Consider the following 20,184-nt stretch of genomic DNA (forward strand, 5'->3'; position numbering starts at 1 on the left):
CAAAATTCCGCCAAAGGGCAGTGTCTGGCCTGAATAAGAACTGCTTGATTGTGAAGACGTGTCTATACCCTAAGATCGATTATGAATAATAAGAATTCATGAACCTTAACAAGAAATCTGACATACCAATAATTGGCATTTCTGACGCGAAATTTTCAATTGGCATTTATCCGTTTCAGATCCGTTCATCATCCGTTTTATCCGTTATACGTCCGGTAGAAGCCCGTTTCTCATCCGTTCAACATCCGGTTTATCCGTTAAACGTCCGGTAGAAGTCCGTTGGTGAATTTATCTTCCAGACCTCCAACGGATGTATAACGGACACGTAACGGATACAAAACGGAAACGAAATGGACGAGTACCGTACAAAACGGACGCCTAACGGACGTTCAACGGACATTTTATCCGTTGGACATCCGTTCAAAGTTTTGAACATGTTCAAAATTTTCCACCGGACACAATCTAATTAAAATATTGATCTCTGATTACGTTATACTCATTTGTAGTATAACGTAATCAGAGATCAATATTTTAATTAGATTGTAGTATAACGTAATCAGAGATCAATATTTTAATTAGATTGCACCGGACAGAACGGACGTCGACGGATAAAACGCACGCTTAACGGATATGCAACGGATATGGACGGACGTCTAACGAATAAGAACGGACGTCTTACGGACATGAACGGATTGAAAAAAGGTTATCCGTTAGGCGTCCGTTCGAGCTATCCGGTAAGGTGTGACCGAGGCTTTATACATCCGTTGGATGTCTGGAAGATGAATTCACCAACGGACTTCTAACGGACGTTTAACGGATAAAACAGATGTTGAACGAATGAGAAACAGACTCCTACCGGACACATAACGGATAAAACGGATGATGAACGGATCTGAAACGAATAAATGCCAATTGAAAATTTCGCATTAGAAATGCCAATTATTGGCATGTCAGATTTTTTAAGGTTCATGAATTCTTATTATCGATCTTAAAGTAAAGGCACGTCTTCACAATCAAGCAGCTCTTATTCAGGCCAGACACTGCCCTTTGGTGGCATTTTGAAAAACAAACCAAGACCAGTCACATAGAAACATTTTGAATATTTATGCAATGTACAAGTATTATTATTGTCGACTTTAATTTTTCCGTATATCTTGTTCATCCGTTTTATCCGGTACGCTTCCGTTAGGTGTCTGTTTTATGCGTTACTCGTCCGTTGGATGTACGTTCGACATCCGTTCTGTCCGGTACGTTTCCGTTTCTCGTACGTTGCATATCCGGTGTGTGTCCGACTGTCCGTTATGCATTCGTTACACGTCCGTTTTATCTGGTTAGTACATCAACGGACTCCCAACGGATAACAATTTTGTCAACGAACAACTTTTATTTTCATCCGTTAGGTGTCCGTTCGTGCTATCCGGTAAGGTGTGACTGAGGCTTAACGGTATTATCTGTTGTATGTCAATACTTCGGAGTTAGCAATATAATTCACTATGTCTATTTTATAAATTTCACATTGCATGACAAGGGTTGCAAATCGCTCTGGCAGATTTTAACTAATATGTAGGTTTTTTTTTCAGCGCATTTGGATTAATATATAAATCCTGAACGTTTTTGGCAAGAAATGTAAATTTAATGCAACTCAAACTGTACGTTTTTTCTCTAACAGATTAGATTTACGCTTACAAATAACATTGATTGATTAAATATGACATTTTCTGAATTTACCGTTTGATGAACTTGTGATGAACAAAAGTTAAAAAAAAATCGCATATTATCCATATATCTACTATGTGAAAGAATATATTTCAAAATGCAAAAATCAGAAATGAGATAAGCATTTTAAGCATTCCAGCAATGATTTTATTTTTAGACTCTTCGAATCTGACTCATTTTTAGTTCATTTACAATTCATGCAGATGAAGAAAAATCGTTTATAACAATGAGAGTAAAATTTGTGTAACGTCTTTAAATGAATAAAGATATCAATCTTTAAAATTCTTTATACATTTATTACAGACTTTTCATTGGAAAGGCAGATTTATGCAACAGGGTTATAATATCCAGGGATGGGAACACGATTACTGGATACAATTTTAATCATCGTATTTTTCCTCATTTTCAGTATTTTTAATCAGAATTTTACCGTCAGTACTCAGATTTATATACGTACTGGCAACGTACGGTAAACCACCCACAGACGTAACGGTATAATAAAATAAAAAGATATATAAACATAAATATTCGTATTAAACAGATAGCATTATCAAGATGTTTTACTTCCTTTTTCTTCAAATAAAAAGTCAGTAGCTTTAATTGATGGCATAGATATTTATTTTCTCACCTTAAAAATTCAGATGGCTTTTAGAGACAAAGGTTGAGATGTATATATAACCTTTGTTGAAATAAAACTATGGAGAATCTTCAATCTTATAATAATTGAATTTGTTAATGTGTAGTTAATATTATCAATTAGTTTTGTATACATAGAAATTATTCAATCTTTTTCAGAAATATTCCAATGTACATATCGTGGTCCCCCCTAAAACATCTTATGATGACCTCTATTTATACTTGACGTAAATAGCAGACGAGACTAAAGGAGACCCCATGTTGTGCTAGCTACATACACAACGCTCATGATATCCCTCTGCATTCATGAATTACGATATTAAACATTTAATATTTTACTTTCACCGTTTGTCAGTCAAGTATTTTGATGTAAACAATTCATATGGTCATATTTTAAAAGAAATTTCTTTACACCTCACATATAAAGGTAAAGATTCACGCTTGTATTGTTACTTTTAAAAGGATTATCTGTGCCAAAAGATTAATGTTTTGAACTTCGACGGTTAATACTATCACATGTTTATGAATAATAAAATAAAAATGTCTGTAAACATTCATCGAACACTTCTCTGTTTATTTGGAGTTGTAATGTTTTCTTTAATGACAGGTAAACTTTGGTTTCAAAGTCTTCTTTTTCTGCTACTAGTATGCCACAACTATTTTTGTAAGAATTACTTCTATAATCAGTGTACATTTACAAGGTGTCTGCTTCAGTTGCGCTAAAAGCCTAAGAACTGTTCACTTTTTATTTCTAATATTGAACTGTTAAAATTATTGTTTTTCAGAAAGTGTGTGTCCCTTAGGTACTTTCGGAACAATGTGTCAGTTTCGTTGCCATTGTAGGGAGCCTCTTGATTGTGATAAAAACACTGGTAACTGTGAGTCTGGTTGCACAGGTCAATGGTCCGGTAGAAACTGCCAGCAAGGTGAGAACACTTAGTATGTCAGAACACATCATATAGAGAATGTACTCGAATGATATCTTCTAGAATGTAGTCGGAGAGATGAGACAACATAGCATAAAGCAACAAGGAAACAGTCAACAACCAACATTTTGGCTAGCTATAAAACCAGGTTCAATCCACATTTTCTACATAAGAAAACGCCTGTACCAAGTCAGGAATATGACAGTTGTTATCCATTTGTTTGATGTGTTTGAGCTTTCGATTTTGCCATTTGATTAGGGACTTTTCTTTTTGAATTTTCCTCGGAGTTCAGTATTTTTGTGATTTTACTTTGTGATACTAATTAGTACTTCTATAATTTCTTTTTATTTGTCATGTTTGTACAGTGCTTGTAACGGAATTGTGTTTATGGTCAGATATCGTAAATGGCCTTGCGATATTCACTTTTGGGACATATTACATTAATCCATAACAAACTGTTTTATAAGATAAACATGTTATTTTTTTCAGAGAATGTATCGTTTAATGCATCTACATCACACAAAGTAGGAACAGGATCAACCGAATCTTGGTATGGGGTTGATGGTAATACTAGTACCTGTGCTATAACTACGGCTGGTGTAAATGGTTGGTGGATGGTCAAGTTTGATAAACCACATACAATCCATACAATATATCTAAACGCAGGTATGATAGTTTTTGAAGAAAATACGCAGACGTTTGCAAATAAATTTATATCTACTAGTATAATATAAGAGCTTTCGAGACAATCAGGGGCAACACTACCCCCAGTGAAAATTTATCTTTGGAGGATCGGATCTGATGTAGTACACGTGGTTAGCGCACATGTTCGACGGATATAAAATACGGCTGTAGTTCTAGTTCGTCTCTCGAGTTAATACTTTAAAATCAAATATTTGTGTACAGACGATTTGAGGGTGGACATTTCTTTGGCATTGTTTGTTTATAAACTATTCAGGCTTTATTCAAATAATATATGAAATGGTATTTAAAAGACAAATACATATGTTTGTGGTTATAGAACATTTGCAGAAGTCATTAGCAAACAATTCATTTTATTGTTGTACACCAGTATGAAATATAATTAAAATGGCTGCCAGAATTCCTGTAATTCAAAAAATATCGTCTGAAAGAATTTCTTGAACTCGTTATTTCTATTTTTAACATTAGGTACAAACACCTCGTTATTTGATTGGCAGATCAAGGTCGGAGATGACGGTAACCTATTTACCATGGTGATATGTAGTGAGATCGAGTCTCACGGGTCTTCAGCGTCTGTATTTTGTGACAGACCACAGAGAGGACAATATCTAGCTGTGTTAAATAGACACGGTCCTGTTGTTATTTGTGACCTGTCAGTTTATAGTAAGTTGTAAACTATCCCATTTCTTTGGGGATTTTTTCCAATCCAGAAATATATTACGGAACAAATATGAATACATGGGGTCCCTAATCTGCCCCAATGCAATTAAAAATTGAAATTCCGAATTTCAACTTGAAATCTTACTCTAAATTCCAAAGATCTTCAGGTAATAATTCGGAATCGGAGTATGATTCATTGTATTACTTAAAACTATGGTATGCTCTCTTATGCATTGTACTCATTTTTATTGATGTTTACTCTGAATTGTACTCGATAGGAAAACAAAACCAATGTAATAAAATGCATTTCTCAATACTTTGTTACAAACAAAATATGGCCAACTACATTTTTTTTATTTTCTGAGTTATTGACTAAAATGATAAAATTCGACACGAATTCAAGAAGTTATTTTAAGTAAAAGCTTATGTTAAGTTAATCAATCGCCAATTTAATCGTTCGACTCTACTATCGGGCAACTGGTTGCTGCTCACTATTATCTATTTAAGCAAGAGTTTCAAATGGTGAAGTTGAATCATCCCTTCGTTATTTTATGGACACCATCACCAGTTGGTTGACCGTTATGGAATATCCGTTTCAGAGATGATAGCGGATATGTTCTTGACGTCGAAACTACAATGCCGTCCCCTTTTCACGCATGTGACCTACCGAATTAGACTTGTTACCGGGTTTGTACTATGAAATGAGCAACACGACGGGTGCCAGGCACATGTGAAACAGGATCTTCTTACACTTCCAGAGCACAAGAGATCATCCCCAGTTTTGGTGGAGTTTGTGTTGCTTTGACTTTATGAATTAGTTTACTATTATGTGTTTTGTGTACTATAATTGTTTGTATGCTTGTCTCTTTTTAAGCCATGGCTTTGTCAGTTTATTGTCGGTTTATAAGTTTGAATGATTCTCTGGTACTGTTTAGATGCTTTGGATTGGTAATCAGTTTTGGGATTGAAACTACGACAAAAGCATTATACATGTAATCAAGTTAAAATGTCGCCCGTAAAACTTTCTAAGAAATGATTAATTCTACATTTGATAGCCCTTGTATTAAGTAGCTTCCTTGCAAGCAACCGTTTACCAAGGAATTCCTTATATTAAGATCTTTTCGTCCTGGAATAAAGTTGAATCAGTCTGATGATTTTTCCCTTTCTAGTTTGTAGTAAATATAGTTTTGGACCAGGATGTGAGCGACAGTGTTCATGTAAAGAGCCAAATGAACAGTGTGATATACAAACGGGGGCATGTTCATCCGGGTGTCAGACTGGTCGTCAAGGAGTAGACTGTCAGATAGGTTTGTATTGAATAGCAAGAACATCTGGGTGTCAAACCGGTCGTCAAGAAGTAGACTGCCAGATAGGTCTGTATTAAAAAGCAATTACATCCGGGTGTCAGATCGGATTGTATTGAAAAATTAATTAATATCTTGATTTAAAACAGTGGTCAGCTGGATATCTGGTAATGTGACTTTTGCTTTGGAGAAGATTTATTAAATCGCAAGTTCGTAATCCAGTGTATTTTCTTCTTGTTTTTTGCCTTGATTTGTTTTGAGATTAAATGATTTAAAATTACTTTTGTCTTGTGTTACAAAGAACATGCTTACTTGCAATGGATTACAAAAAAGGCGTATTATTTGATGCTGAGTTCATTGATTTTGACGTACGACGATGCATGTCATATGTACCAATAATGATTAATAATTTAACTTTGGTTTAATTTACAGAATGTCTTGGATCTTATGGTCCAGGTTGTTCCTATAGCTGCGGTCATTGTTTAAATGGAACTAGCTGTGATTCTATGTCTGGATTCTGTCCAATGAACAAATGTGATCCAGGCTGGGAAGGCAGAACATGTCATAGAGGTAAAGTAAGAATCATGAGCCCATGGCTATGATAATGAAAAGCATTAAAGAAGCATATCGATGTTAGTTCGTATATGATACGTCAAGGTATACATTTAAAAACTTGGGAATGTAAATAATTCGGAATCGCATGAACTCGTAGCAGGCTCCGTGTTTAAGATCGTACTTTGATGGTTTACTTTTTTCAAATTGTGACTTGGACGGATAGCTGTCTCATTGGCACTCATTATCAAACATGCCAGTAGGGCGTTCATTAAAAACAGAATATAGCAACACATGACCATACCAATTACATAGAATGTAACATGTATTTGTAAGATAACCTTTCATTTGTTGAAATAAATTAGTACATTAAATCTTCAGAGAATAGTTCTAACGATCTTATCATACAAAAAACTAACTTGTTTTTATAATGACATTGGCCCCTCTGAAATATCTTTTGCTGCAACTCATCATACAAACAACTAACTTGTTTTTATAATGACATTGGCCCCTCTGAAATATTTTTTGCTGCAACTCATATAAAGCTTTCTACTGCGGATAAAAAGGAAATATACTAGGCATACTTACTGGAATTGTGATGAGATGTTTAAATAGTTATCAAAGGTACCAGAATTATAATTTAATACGTCAGACGCGCGTTTCGTCTACATAAGACTCAGCAGTGACGCTCAGATCAAAATAGTTACAAAGCCAAACAAGTACAAAGTTAAAGAGCATTGAGGACCCAAAATTGTTTAAAAAAAAATGGCTCTTTTTCTTGGTTAATATTTATGTACGTTTCAGAAATAAAGTTTATCGTCTGGTTAAAGTTTTTTTCATTGGACACACATTGTGCCCTTTTTAAAAATAACAGACTTATTTTATCATTGATTTTTGATTTTGAAAAATAAAATAAATATACAGTTATGAAAACTTATGGTGAAACATTTTGTTGATACTTTATACTTATGTTTTGGCATTGCAGAAGGTCAGCTTTTGATTTTTTTCATATTTTGCCATGCCGGGTCCTTTTACGAAAAGCTCAATCCTATACGGTACATGTGTTGTTTATCGTTTAAGATCGTACTGCAACTGTTAGACCTGTCGTTGATTGCGTACTCGTCCCTTGATCTCTGGTAGATGATGTCTTATAGGAATATTTATTTTAGTGTAAGTGCTTTCAATTCATACAATGACTAGACAAAATTACGGTCGTTTTATCCATGTGTATAGTAAGTGGATGAAATACATTATACCATTGAAACGATTTTATAATACTGTTATATTTTTATTTACTACTCTAGAATGTAAGGTCGGTTTCTATGGATACAAGTGTTATAACAGATGTGGGCACTGCAGCGATAACTTGATGTGTCATCATGTCAATGGAAGTTGTCCTAATGGATGCCAAGCTGGATGGAATGGAAAAACCTGTATGGAAAGTATGAAATACAGCTTGGTTGTAGGACTGTGTGATATACCTTTACTATGTCGTTCTTATAAAAGTTGTTTATAATTTTCCTCCAACGAAAATATTTGTTTTTTCAAGACAATAAAGGACTCATTGGATGTCGTCTCGTACGTTATTCTGACTGTATCTCATTAACCAGTGAAATTACCCCCATTAACCTTTTATTAGTTATTCAGTGGTTGATATTTTATTGTTTCACATAGAAAACGTGGCTGTTTGGTATTTTTATCAAATTGAAATGTGCACGTCCAACCTCATCTCTTAAAAAAGGCCACATCAGCATACCGCTAATCAAAGTTTTAAATCACTTTAGTGAAAACAAAGCCGGGTTACAAACAAAAACCTACGGAAATTATAAGAGGAAAACAAAAGAATAATAACAGAAAAACTGAAGTCCAACAAAAATAAACGCCAACATACATAGAAACAAACTATTTAATAACAACTGCCATAATCCTGACTTGGTACTAATTTTAAGAAACACAGTATGTTGAATTTGAGGTTTTTTTGTCTAGCCAAACCTCCCGCTTATATGGCAATGTTAAAAATATGGCTAAAATGACACTACATGACATAAATACAGCACAAACTCACGCAAGAACACCCATCATCGAGAAACGCACATGTCATCACAAACAGTGACCTATTTTTGTGACGAATACTAGTATGTGATCTTGAAATTCATACAATTATTCTCACTATACTATTTCAAACAATCATCATGTTAGGGACAGTATTGAATGGCTATTTTATAATTATTTGGACTACAAACGATAAGACATAACACATTATTTAACCAATTAAAAATAAGTTTACGTTGATGAGACAGCAAGACAACAGACCAAATAGTCAAAAGACATCTTTGTAGGTATACTAACATAAAATATATTTCAAAAATTTAAATGGAATTTCAGAATGCAATACGACTCATTTTGGTAAAGATTGTTTACAGTCGTGTGGAAACTGTTTTGATGGATCATGTGACAAAGAGACTGGAGAATGTACATCTGGGTGTAAGCCTGGGTTACAAGGGGACAGATGTGATACAGGTATCGGCATATGTTTACTAAGTGCAATGATAAATGTTTTACACTTATGTGATGACAGATAATATTTATTATATTTGAGCATGCAAATATTTTAAATAGTTTCATATTCTACAGTACTATACTTATGTAAGTATTATGATTGTGCAAAATTTTCTACGATAGTATTCTAATTTTATTAATATGACCACAGTCTTAGTCATCTTTTCGTGTAATGGAATTCTTACGAATTGTTATAATAAGGTATAAAACCCTGAGACAGTTAGAAAACCTAAGAACAGACAAAACCCTGACAGAAAGTACAAGCAGTAAAAACAATCAACAGGTCATGCATGTATAAATAATAAGATTTTGTATGATGAGTATCAATGAAACAGCTCTCCATCCTACTCACAATGTATAAATAGTTTACAATATAATAGGTCAAATTACGGCCTTCAACACAGAGCCTTGGCTCACACCGAATAGCAAGCTAAAAAGGACCCCAAAATGACTAGTGTAAAATAATTAAAACAAAACAACGGTTTTATCTACAGTATATAGAAACGAGAAACGAGAAACACTTATAAACAACACTTAAAAAACAAAGATTAAGGAAAATGAAGTCCCCTAAAACTTTGATGAAAGTAGATCAATATCAGTATTAATTGCTGCACAACCATATCAAATACATAGTTCTACGAAGCGACGGATGCTTAGTTGAGAATCTTCTTATTCCAAAGATTCAAAATGTTCAGTTGCTCTAGATAAAAGTTTAAGGCGAAACAATGAAAGAAGCATGAGTGATCAGTTTAGTCAGATGAATTAAAAAAGCATTGACAACCTTGTATTCTTTTTCTATAGAATGCTCTCCCGGTAGTTGGGGTTTAAGGTGTGGAGAATTGTGTGGCCACTGTCGCAAGAAAGGTTGCGGTCTTGTCAATGGTACATGCAATAGTGGATGTGCATCTGGGTGGACGGGTGTTAAATGCTTGGAAGGTAATTAAAAATATCAAAGGAAAGCTCAAGTTTTAGTATAAAAACAATAAAGAAGAGCCAAAAGATACCAAAGGGACATCCAAAGCTATAAGTCGGAAAACAAACTTACAACGTAATGACAAAAAAGAGACTTAAAGACAAAAAACAGTACCCAAAACACAAAATAGAAACCAAAGATTGAGCAACACGAACCCTACTGATCTCAGATGCTGCGGAAGGGTAAGCAGGTGCTTTTAAAGTGTACCATGAGGTACTTTGAAGCCTGGATATCCCTAAGACATATAAGTCTATTTGTCATGAGTTTCTCCACAAAATGACTGGATTGATGATGTCTATGCATAGCACCATCCAATCATACCATTATTCCATTTCAAAAATTAGGATGGAAAACGTGAAAAAAAAGATATTTTGATAAGGTTCAGTGTGAAATCAGATCAGATACTAAATGATTAAAAAGTAACTATTATCTAATCATCCTTAAGGCATAACAAGTAATAACTCCATGTTTATGCAGTGATGTATGTCATGCTGATATCAAAATTAAACCCACAGTTGGAAGTATTATCAGCATTTATTAAACTACTGTATGCCTCTCTTTCCTGTAGGATCTTATTTTTGATAAATCAAAGCATTATAAGCCAATTCACAAATTAATACAAAACTTGTATATAATTGACAACTACATTGTATTACAGAAGTTGTAATCTCTGATTTAAATGTAGGTTTCAGTTTTATACAATATTGTTAAAATAACATCCTCTCTTTTGTTACCCAACATGCATCTTTAATCACAAGGTGGTTATTTGAATAAAACATTGTTTTCTATAGAATGTCCGAGTGGAATGTTTGGAATGAATTGTACAGAGATGTGTGGGAAATGTAAAGGAGCTGTGTGTAATGCTACTGATGGGAGATGTCTTCATGGGTGTATGGATGGATTTACAGGCGAAAATTGTACACCATTGATATCTGCAGGTATATATTTAAGCGTTACAATTTTAGGCATACCACAATTATATACATCTCGCCATAAGTTAAGCACCACCTTAATATAACTTGCAATACTTGTTTAACTATTGTGAAAAAAATATGAATATTTGGTGTTATGAATTGCCTACACTATACTCCGATAAACCTGACAAGCAACTTTTTATTAAAGGTCATCTGCACTTTTACAAATACAACATTTCGAAACCTTTAAATCAACTTTCTACTGTCACGCGTACAGGTGAAATGTGACCTTCATCAAGTCATTCTATAATAGGACAAGACGTAAGTTAACTGTGTCTAAAAGATGGTAAGCAATTGGCGTGTCAAATGCCGGTAAGAGTACTAGAGGCATAGTTAATCATTTCAATGTAAATGACACCGTCATTGTCAGACGTTTACAACGTCATGTAATTGACACAGGAACTGTAAATGATAGACCAAGGTACGGAAGACCTCGTTTAACTACCCGTCGTGATGACAGACTGCTTATTCGTCATGATAAAGCCAGCCCATTTGCTCCTGCCACACAGCTTAGACACAACTAGCCTCAAGGTGGTCGTAACAGTGTTCGCTCATTGATCCGTCGACTTCATAGAGGCAACCTATGAGCACTTCTTGTTGTCAAGAGACCTGCCCTAACAGCCAGGCACCATATAATCAGGTTTCAATGGGCTCATGACCATTGACGCCGGAACACGAGAAGCTGGCAAAAATTTCATTGGTCAGATGGGAGTTTGTTTCTGCTACGATCAGGAGACGGCAGAATACGGGATGGCGGGAAAATAAAACTGCCTATGACCAAAACAACATATTCTCAACGACTGCATTCGGTGCTGGTGGTGTAATGTATGGGGTTGCTTTTCCATGTTTTCATACTGTTGTAATACGGGTATGCATAATTTGCAAGGTAACATGAACTGACAGACATACAGGGATTTGGTGCTTAGTCCCTCATTTTGACAATCTTCTACTTGTGTCAAGACCCTTGTACATTGACGTCAACGCTAGCCCATACAGGGCAAGTATTGTAACCGAGTATAAAGAGCAAGAAGCCATTGACACTATTTTTTTGGGCTTCTATGTCTCCAGACATGAACCCTATCGAACATGTCTAGGATGACATTGGCAGAAATCTCAATCGAAAAGATCCACCACTGCTACATCTTGGCGATTTAAGTGTGGCAATTGTTGATAAATGGAATAGTTTTCCTCAACTAAAGTTCAGAAGACTTGTTCAGAGTATGAAACTCCGTTTTAATAACAGTACCGAAAGAGAGGTGGTGACACATCATATTGACTCAAATGAATGTAACCCTTATGTATTTCCCTCTAGTTAATTAACCTATCTCTTTTTTTTTACAGTCCCTGCATTCGAAGAAGAAACCACAAACACATTACAAGTATTTCTTGGTGTAAGTGTAACCGTAGTGATCTCCGTTATGGTCTGTCTAATATTTTGTCTTGTTTCCAACTGGAGAAGAGAAGATATTTCTAAATATGATAGACAACTTGTAGTAGACGATAAAGACATCAGACTGGAAGAAACGAGACATTTGAACTGTAATGGAGATCTTCGAAGTTAATAAAGCAACATCTAAACTTTCTATTATGATTTGTGATGATTATTTTGATTCCAGTTACTGCACACATTTTTTATATTAACTTTTATTGATTGGTAGCGATGTGATGGCTATGATCACTTATCAACTATCACAACCAACATAATCTTTTATTGATTGGTGGTGATACCGGTATTAGTGGGTAAGATGCATTATCAAATATCAATACCAACACATATAAAAGCTAAGATACATTAACATAATAACATAATATACTATCACAACTAATGTAATTCTCCACTGAGTGGTAGTAATGTAAAGACGAGGATATACTAATCAACTATCGCAACCAAAATAATCCCCTACTGATTGGTAGTGATAGAAGGATATGATACACTAATTATATACAACTATTACAAGCAACCGTTACCAACATAATCTGTTATTGAATGTCAGTGACACGATGGGTATCTCTGAATGACAGTGATAACGGTATAATGAGTATTTTTTACTGAATACTTACTTACTTATCCCCTTCAACTTTAGTGGGACACAAGGCCACAACTAACTGGCTACACTTTTCTCTGTCCTTAGCCATGTACTGGGCTTGACCTCAGGTGTAAATAAACTCATCATAGATACTAGGATTGAAATTTTATAATTGCGCCATACGCGCATTTCGTCTACAAAAGACTCATCAGTGACGCTCGAATAAAAAAAGTTTAAAAGGCAAAATAAAGTACGGAGTTGAAGGGTATTGAGGACCTATTTCTTCCAATTTTGCGATTACTGTTCTACGCCAGGTAATTTTGGGATCTCTGGTTTCCTTTTTCTTGGTGGAGTCAATTAAGAGTTGTTTTATGAGTGCGGTGTTGAGGCATTCTCAGCATATGGCATAACCATCTAAATCGTCGTTGTTTGAAACCTGCTGATACGCTCTTTGCATTACATTTTTCCAAAAGGCTCTTGTTGCTGATCTCATTTGACCAGAATATTCTATTGAACTTTCCTAGGCAGCTAGCATGGTATGCATCTACTTTTTAAAGTGCACTTACTAAAGCACGGCAAGTTTATGAACAATAAATAAGGACAGATTTTACATTGCTGTTGTAGATTCGCAGTTTGGTCTTGGTTGGACTTCCAAATTGTATGAAGTCCTTCAAATGTTGCACGTGCCTTATCTAATCTTTCCTTAATAATGAGTTTACATTCTTTCTTGTCCCTATTGTCTTCACTTATGATGCTTCCAAAGTAAACGAAGTCTTCAACACTGTCCACTTGCAGATAACTGATGATAATTGATGTTGTATTTCTGGTGTTTATTGACATTATATTGGTCTTCTTGTTATTTACATTCACACCAGTTTGCTCTGCATAGTTGTTTAGTATGTTGGTCTTCTCCTGGAGGTGTTCGCCTCTTGTTGATGATATGGCTATGTCATCAGCAAAATCAAGGTTTTCTAGCTGGTTAAACATGGCCCACTGGAAACCCATGTAACCTGTCTGATGTAATTTACCTTTGTATGTAGTCAAGGGTCAATAAAACAGGATTGGTGACATGATGCAAAATATCTTGAGTATAAACCAAACTCTTCTGCACCTAGCACACAAGTGTAATAATCAGAATACTTTATAGATCTAACTTTCGTTTCAACTTAACTTTCTTGGTTTGTTATATTTGCATATGGTATTTTGTATTATGAAAGAATATCATCCCTCTCAAATTGCCACAATTGCGTAGATTTCATTCTTTAGTAATTTCACAATGAGGCCTTTGCTCCAGTCTGGTAGTATGTTGCCTTCTTTTTAGATGACAAGGAAAAAATTGTGAAGTAATTTGGATGATGTATCTAAAAGTCTACCTTAATACCTCAGAGTAGATGGAATCAATACATTGTGTTTTCAATGATTAAATGATATTGCTTACTTATTCTATAGTTGGTGGTTCTGTGTGGTAATTAAAGCATCTTCTTGTGGTTCGGGGTTAGCTATGACATCAAGCTCAGGGCAGTTTAAACCTCTTTGAAATATTGAACCCACCTTTCTGCTTGTTCCCCTACTGTTTCAACGATTTGACATTTATTTTGTCGTTTACAACAGCGGTCTGGGCTTTTTATGTTCTACAAAGATGATTTGTTGATTTTGTAAACTGTACTCATCAGCGAGAATGGCTGCCTTTTCTGCCTGTTTTGTAAGTCATCCAGATATTGTCTTATCTTTTCTAGCAATTCTTTTAACTTCTTTGTTTTATGTTTTGTATGTTACTTGTAGTTGATCTTATACCTTGTTGACTTTAACATTTACTTGTTTGCAGTTTTTCTTTTTTTTTAATTTTGAGACCAACTGTCTCTTCTGCAAATCTTTACATTAACATCTTTGTTGTTATCCCCTTACTCTTGTAAAGGAGGAGCGAAAGATTCCAGAGAAGTCAAATTCATAAATCGAAAATAAACTGACAACGCCATGGCTAAAAAAGAAAAACACAAACAGACAAATAACATTACACAAGACATAACATAGAAAACTAAAGACAAAGCAACACGAACCCCACCAAAATCTGGTGTGATCTCAGGTGCTCCGGAAGGGTAGGTAGATCCATCTCAATCCTCAGAGATGTTTAGCATACTAAACAAATTTTTCAGTTCTAAGCAAAATGCTTTCTTGACATTGGTGACTTTATCCCTATGTGTCTAGTCACTTTCTGCTCTGATTTTCAGTTGGTCCCTTTTCAAGCTTTAAATAACAGGGAGCTTCAGTAAAACTGTTTACGTCTGCATCCTATAGTACTCGTCCAAATGATATAAACTACTTGGTATTCACCAATATGTGGTCAATATGGTTTACTGTCCTTCCAGTCTGTGATTTCCACGTTAGCTTATAGATGTTTTTATGGAAAAAGATGGTTCCTCCTATCAACAATTTATTGCAAAGACAAAGATCGAAAACACGTTCCCCATTTTCGTTTTCAACATGCCTTCGAATGCCATTTTCCGTATCAGTGTTGTCTGTCCCTACTTTTGCATAAAGAACTCCCATTATTACCAGCATGTCGTGTTGAAGTACATAAGCAATGGCAGTCTTCAGCTGTTCGTAAAAATCATCTTTTGTTTCAACTTGGGCATCGTTTGTTAGTGCGTAACACTGTATGGTAGAAAGCTTCCAACATTCTAAATTAATCCTGGTTGTTACTTATCTTTCACTGATTGGTTCCTGTTCTAACAATGTTTTCGATTTTCTTTGCTTTTAATGATTGCTCTACAACAATATGACTGTCTTTCTGTCCAAAATGTAGTATACTGTTTCAACTATTTGTTCTGGTCTTTCCTGAGCCAGTCCAATACATTCGCTCACGTAAAGAATGTCCATCATGTAGAGCTGCATTTCTTCGATGACCTATGTAGTCTTTGATGTTTCATACATGGTTTGAACATTCCAGGATCCTATATTTATTTGTGCTTTGTGCCCCAGATGACTCTAGATTGGAATGTTGGGCATGGGTTTAACTCGCCATCCTTTTAAAACTAATACAGTTACAAAAACCACGACTAATGAAATAAGATTACCCTCTGTTACAGGTTCAACAGGGGAGTCAAACAACAGCAAAATTACTTCTCCTAGTGAAAGCCCTATTGTGAAAATAGGAAAATGAATATCGGTCTTCTTACTGAATGGTAGTGACATATAGAATAAATGCAACAGTAGTATATCGCTGTTCAAATGTCATAAATCGTTTGAGAGAAAACAAATCCGGGTTACAAACTAACACCGAGAAAAACACATCTACTATAAGAGGAAAACAACGAAACAACAGAACACTGAAGTGCAACAAAAAAAAAAAAGAGAATTCAACATACATAGAAACGAACTTTAAGATAACACCTGCCTTATTCCTGACTTGGTACAACACATTTTAAGAAAACTAGTTGTGGCTAGCCAAACCTTGAAGACACTTTTCTTCTATCAATGCCAGCCAAAATCAAATATTGGTAATGGTATAATGGCAAAAGATCACCAAAAGGTACAATTTTAAGATGAATCTACTGAAAATTGTGAACATCTAGGAATGTTGTATACAGACCACTTTCCTTCTTACTGTAAACAATATCTTATCTCAAATTGGAAAAGAAAAGATACAAGGTTAATATTTACGACTCAACAACGTCATAAAATACTAAGAAATAGCCAAAACATTATCAAAAACAAAACGCTATTGTTATACTTCATCTTGATCAATGACTGGAAAAAAGAATTCAATGATAAACGAAAGAATATACTATATAATACACAGTAACGATAGTCCTGATCTTTTAAATGATTTTCCTAGAAAACTGCTGCATAAATCATGTTACTAAATAAATTTTATTTACAAACATATATTTATAAGTAAAGTTGTTCGTGTTTGTAAGATATGAGTCTTGTAATATATGCAAATGAGTTTCATAATTTTAAACCAATCTGATTTTAAACCAATCTGATTCAGGATCTGACAATGATCCAATTAAAGTACTGTAAATTCAGAAATTATTGCGAGCATTTATTATTGTGATTTTGTCATTTTAGACTTTAATGCGATTTTTATTTTTACGATTTTGAGAAATATCCTGTTTAATTCATATAAAACATTTCAAAATGCGAGTTTAAATTATTGCGTTTACAAAAGAGGGACGAAAGATACCAAAGGGACAGCCAAACTCATAAATCGAAAATAAACTGACAACGCCATGGCTAAAAATGAAAAAGACAGACAGACAAACAATAGTACACATGACACAACATATAACACCAAAGAATAAGCAACACGAACCCCACCTAAAACTAGGGGTGATCTCAGGTGCTCCGGAAGGGTAGGCAGATCCTGCTCCAAATGTGACACCCGTCGTGTTGCTTATGTGATAACAAATCCGGTAAATAGTCTAATTCGGTAGGTCACATTCATGAAAGGGAAGGGGATTGTAGTTACGACGTAATGATCATATCCGATATCATTTGTGAAACGGTTATTTTATAACGGTCAACCAACTCGTGATAGCGTCTGTAAAATTTACGAAGGGGTGATTTCAACTTCACCATTTGGAACTCTTGGTTAAATAGCTTCCTTGTGAGCAGCAACCCTCTATCAAGAAAATGATGATACGAAATGCAAGCACGGGAATATCGTATCAATTTAGAGATATATACCCCGTATGCAGGTGCTGCTGGAATGTTGCTACTTAGAAATGGAAAGTTCACAATTGGAAAGCTGAAATCATCTCTTTTGTCGTAACGTTTTGTTTTCAACCGACCCTCATTGTCAATTTCTAGATGTAAGTCAAGATATGAGGCCGACTTAACTGTATCTGTAGTATCCTTTATCTCTAGCTCGATTGGATAGATGCGTTCCACATAGTCACCAAATTTTAAATTATTTAGTAAAAGAACATCATCTTTATAGCGGAAAGTAGAGTTAAATGATATCGTTAACTTCTTATGTTTCTTCCTAAGAAGTTCCCGCATTAAGTCAGCCTCATAATAATAAAGAAACAAGTCGGCAAGTAGAGGGGCACAATTTGTTCCCATTGGAATGACGACAGTCTGTTGAAAAACACGTCCTCCGAACGTAACAAATATGTTGTCATTCAAGAAATCAAGCATCTTGATAATGTCAGTTTCAGAGAATTTTTTGTTTGAATCAGAGTGATCCTTTACAAAGTAGGATTTATCCCTCCCTAAGACAAGATACTTGTATTTACGTTTTGCCATTCTTTTTTATGAAGCAAAGCAATACCAACTCTTTCAGTTTGTCTTTTAGTTTGGAAAATGGAATACTTGTGTAAAGTGTAGAAAAGTCAAATGTTTTAATACTATTACAAGATGAAAGAGAGTTAGATTGTATGTACTCTGAAAGATCTTTGGAATTTTTAGTATCCACATCTGATTCACGCCACCTCTTGAATAGGCAGTTTCACAATAACTCTGAAGCCCAGTTTTGATTGCTGATAAAACAGATGTTAATAATTTAGAAAGAGGTTTCGTGGAGCACTTGGAAGACCCAGCAATATACCATTGTTTGTAAGGACACTTATGTAGTTTAGGTATCCAATACAGTGATGGGACATCCAGTTCTTCATCTTCGGTTGAAATTTCAAAGGAACATAGAACAGACCTATGCTTAACAAGGATTTCCTCTTTAGTAAGTGTAGTGAGGGTATATATTGAGTTTCCAAGTGAATTGTCAAAACTTATTAATTTATCAAGCAGTTTATGTAATGAGATTTCCACACAAAAACTATGTTGTTTGGGGTTTTATCTGCGGGGACAACAACATATTTGTCATGGAGGTAGGATAAGTGTTTTGCAACATTTGGGTCTTTAAAGATTGACGTAGCATGGGTATTGATAGACCCATTCAGTTTCTTAATTCTGATTTGTATCAACGACCTCAATGCTTAATCTATTCTGAAAGAGTGTCTACGTCTTCCTTCTCGCGCTTAGCACATTGCCTAGCATAATCCTCGACTGAATCCATCAAAATTTTAAAGTTGTATTTCCAATTGATGGATTTAGGCTCACGATATTTCGGACCTTTTGATAACACATTTCGTAGGGAAGTGTTAATGTTGAGATCACCGTTAATAACGTGGCAAGCCGGATTATATATGAATTGGGAACTAGAACAAGTGCAATCAGGAGGTTTAGACTTGAAGTCGTCAATATTGAGATCCTGCAAAACCTGTTTGTAATTGAAAATGTTAGTTGCAATAGGTTTAGTATAGGTATAAGAAATAAACTCATCATAGATACAAAGGACTAAATTTTTTATATACGCCAGACGCGCGTTTCATCTACAAAAGACTCATCAGTGACACTCGAATCCAAAAAAGTTAAAAAAGCCAAATAAAGTACGAAGTTGAAGAGCATTGAGGACCAAAATTCCTAAAAGTTTTGCCAAATCCAGGTAAGGTAATCTATGCCTGAGGTAGAAAAGCCTTAGTATTTCAAAAATTCTTAATTTTGTAAACAGTTAATTTATAAATATAACCATATCAATGATAATTCATGTCAGCACAAAAAGTGCTGACTACTGGCTGGTGATATCCTCGGCGAAACAAATCTCCACCAGCAGTGGCATCGACCCAGTGGTTGTATATAAACTCATCATAGATACCAGGACTAAATTTTGTATATACGCCAGACGCGCGTTTTGTCTACAAAAGACTCATCAGTGACGCTCGAATCCAAAAAAGTTCCACATTTTTAAATGCATTATTGGAAAACCTGAGGGCTATGTTTAACAAATTTTTTGAACATGACCTTCAATCTACATGTTTCTTCCATGGAACAACTGACAAGATGTAGTTTAAAATCATGTGAAATGTCATAATTTTGAATTCGAAGAGATTTTTAAATGAGAGTGCTGATACTGTTTGGATCAATGTTAAGACAGTAGGTATATATTATAATATGATTTCAATCATTGTTTTGAAATCAACCTTGTACCTTGTATTTTTCACTATTTTGTAAACTTATAATTTAAGATAAGAAAAGATTAATTGTGGGTGTTATAGGCTACTTCAACGTTATTGTGCTATTAATTTGGCAGTCAGTTTTTATTGGTTGAGGAAGCAAGAGTGCCAGAAGAAATTAAAGAGATGATAAAAGAATACA

At 34.8% G+C, this 20,184-nt stretch overlaps 1 protein-coding gene across 1 annotated transcript; it reads left to right on the forward strand.

The window, feature by feature from the left end:
• The first annotated feature begins 2,839 nt into the window (after positions 1-2,839).
• LOC143076008 (uncharacterized) lies at positions 2,840-12,585 on the forward strand. The gene is made up of 11 exons (XM_076251653.1): positions 2,840-2,959; positions 3,138-3,278; positions 3,768-3,944; positions 4,449-4,643; positions 5,810-5,947; positions 6,377-6,514; positions 7,801-7,938; positions 8,882-9,016; positions 9,857-9,991; positions 10,820-10,966; positions 12,344-12,585. Exons 1-11 carry the CDS (start codon positions 2,869-2,871, stop codon positions 12,562-12,564), a joined length of 1,656 nt encoding a protein of 551 aa, XP_076107768.1. The 5' UTR covers positions 2,840-2,868; the 3' UTR covers positions 12,565-12,585.
• Positions 12,586-20,184: the final 7,599 nt, after the last annotated feature.

This window comes from Mytilus galloprovincialis, chromosome 1 (assembly GCF_965363235.1).
Source record: "Mytilus galloprovincialis chromosome 1, xbMytGall1.hap1.1, whole genome shotgun sequence".
Taxonomy (NCBI): Eukaryota; Metazoa; Mollusca; class Bivalvia; order Mytilida; family Mytilidae; genus Mytilus; species Mytilus galloprovincialis.

Bases quoted from the DNA above. Each gene is read 5' to 3' on its own strand.
- LOC143076008 (XM_076251653.1), top strand. From the start codon at position 2,869: ATGTTTATGAATAATAAAATAAAAATGTCTGTAAACATTCATCGAACA. The intron at 3,945-4,448 runs GTATGATAGTTT...TTTTAACATTAG, and splicing joins TACAATATATCTAAACGCAG to GTACAAACACCTCGTTATTT. The intron at 5,948-6,376 runs GTTTGTATTGAA...TTTAATTTACAG, and splicing joins AGGAGTAGACTGTCAGATAG to AATGTCTTGGATCTTATGGT.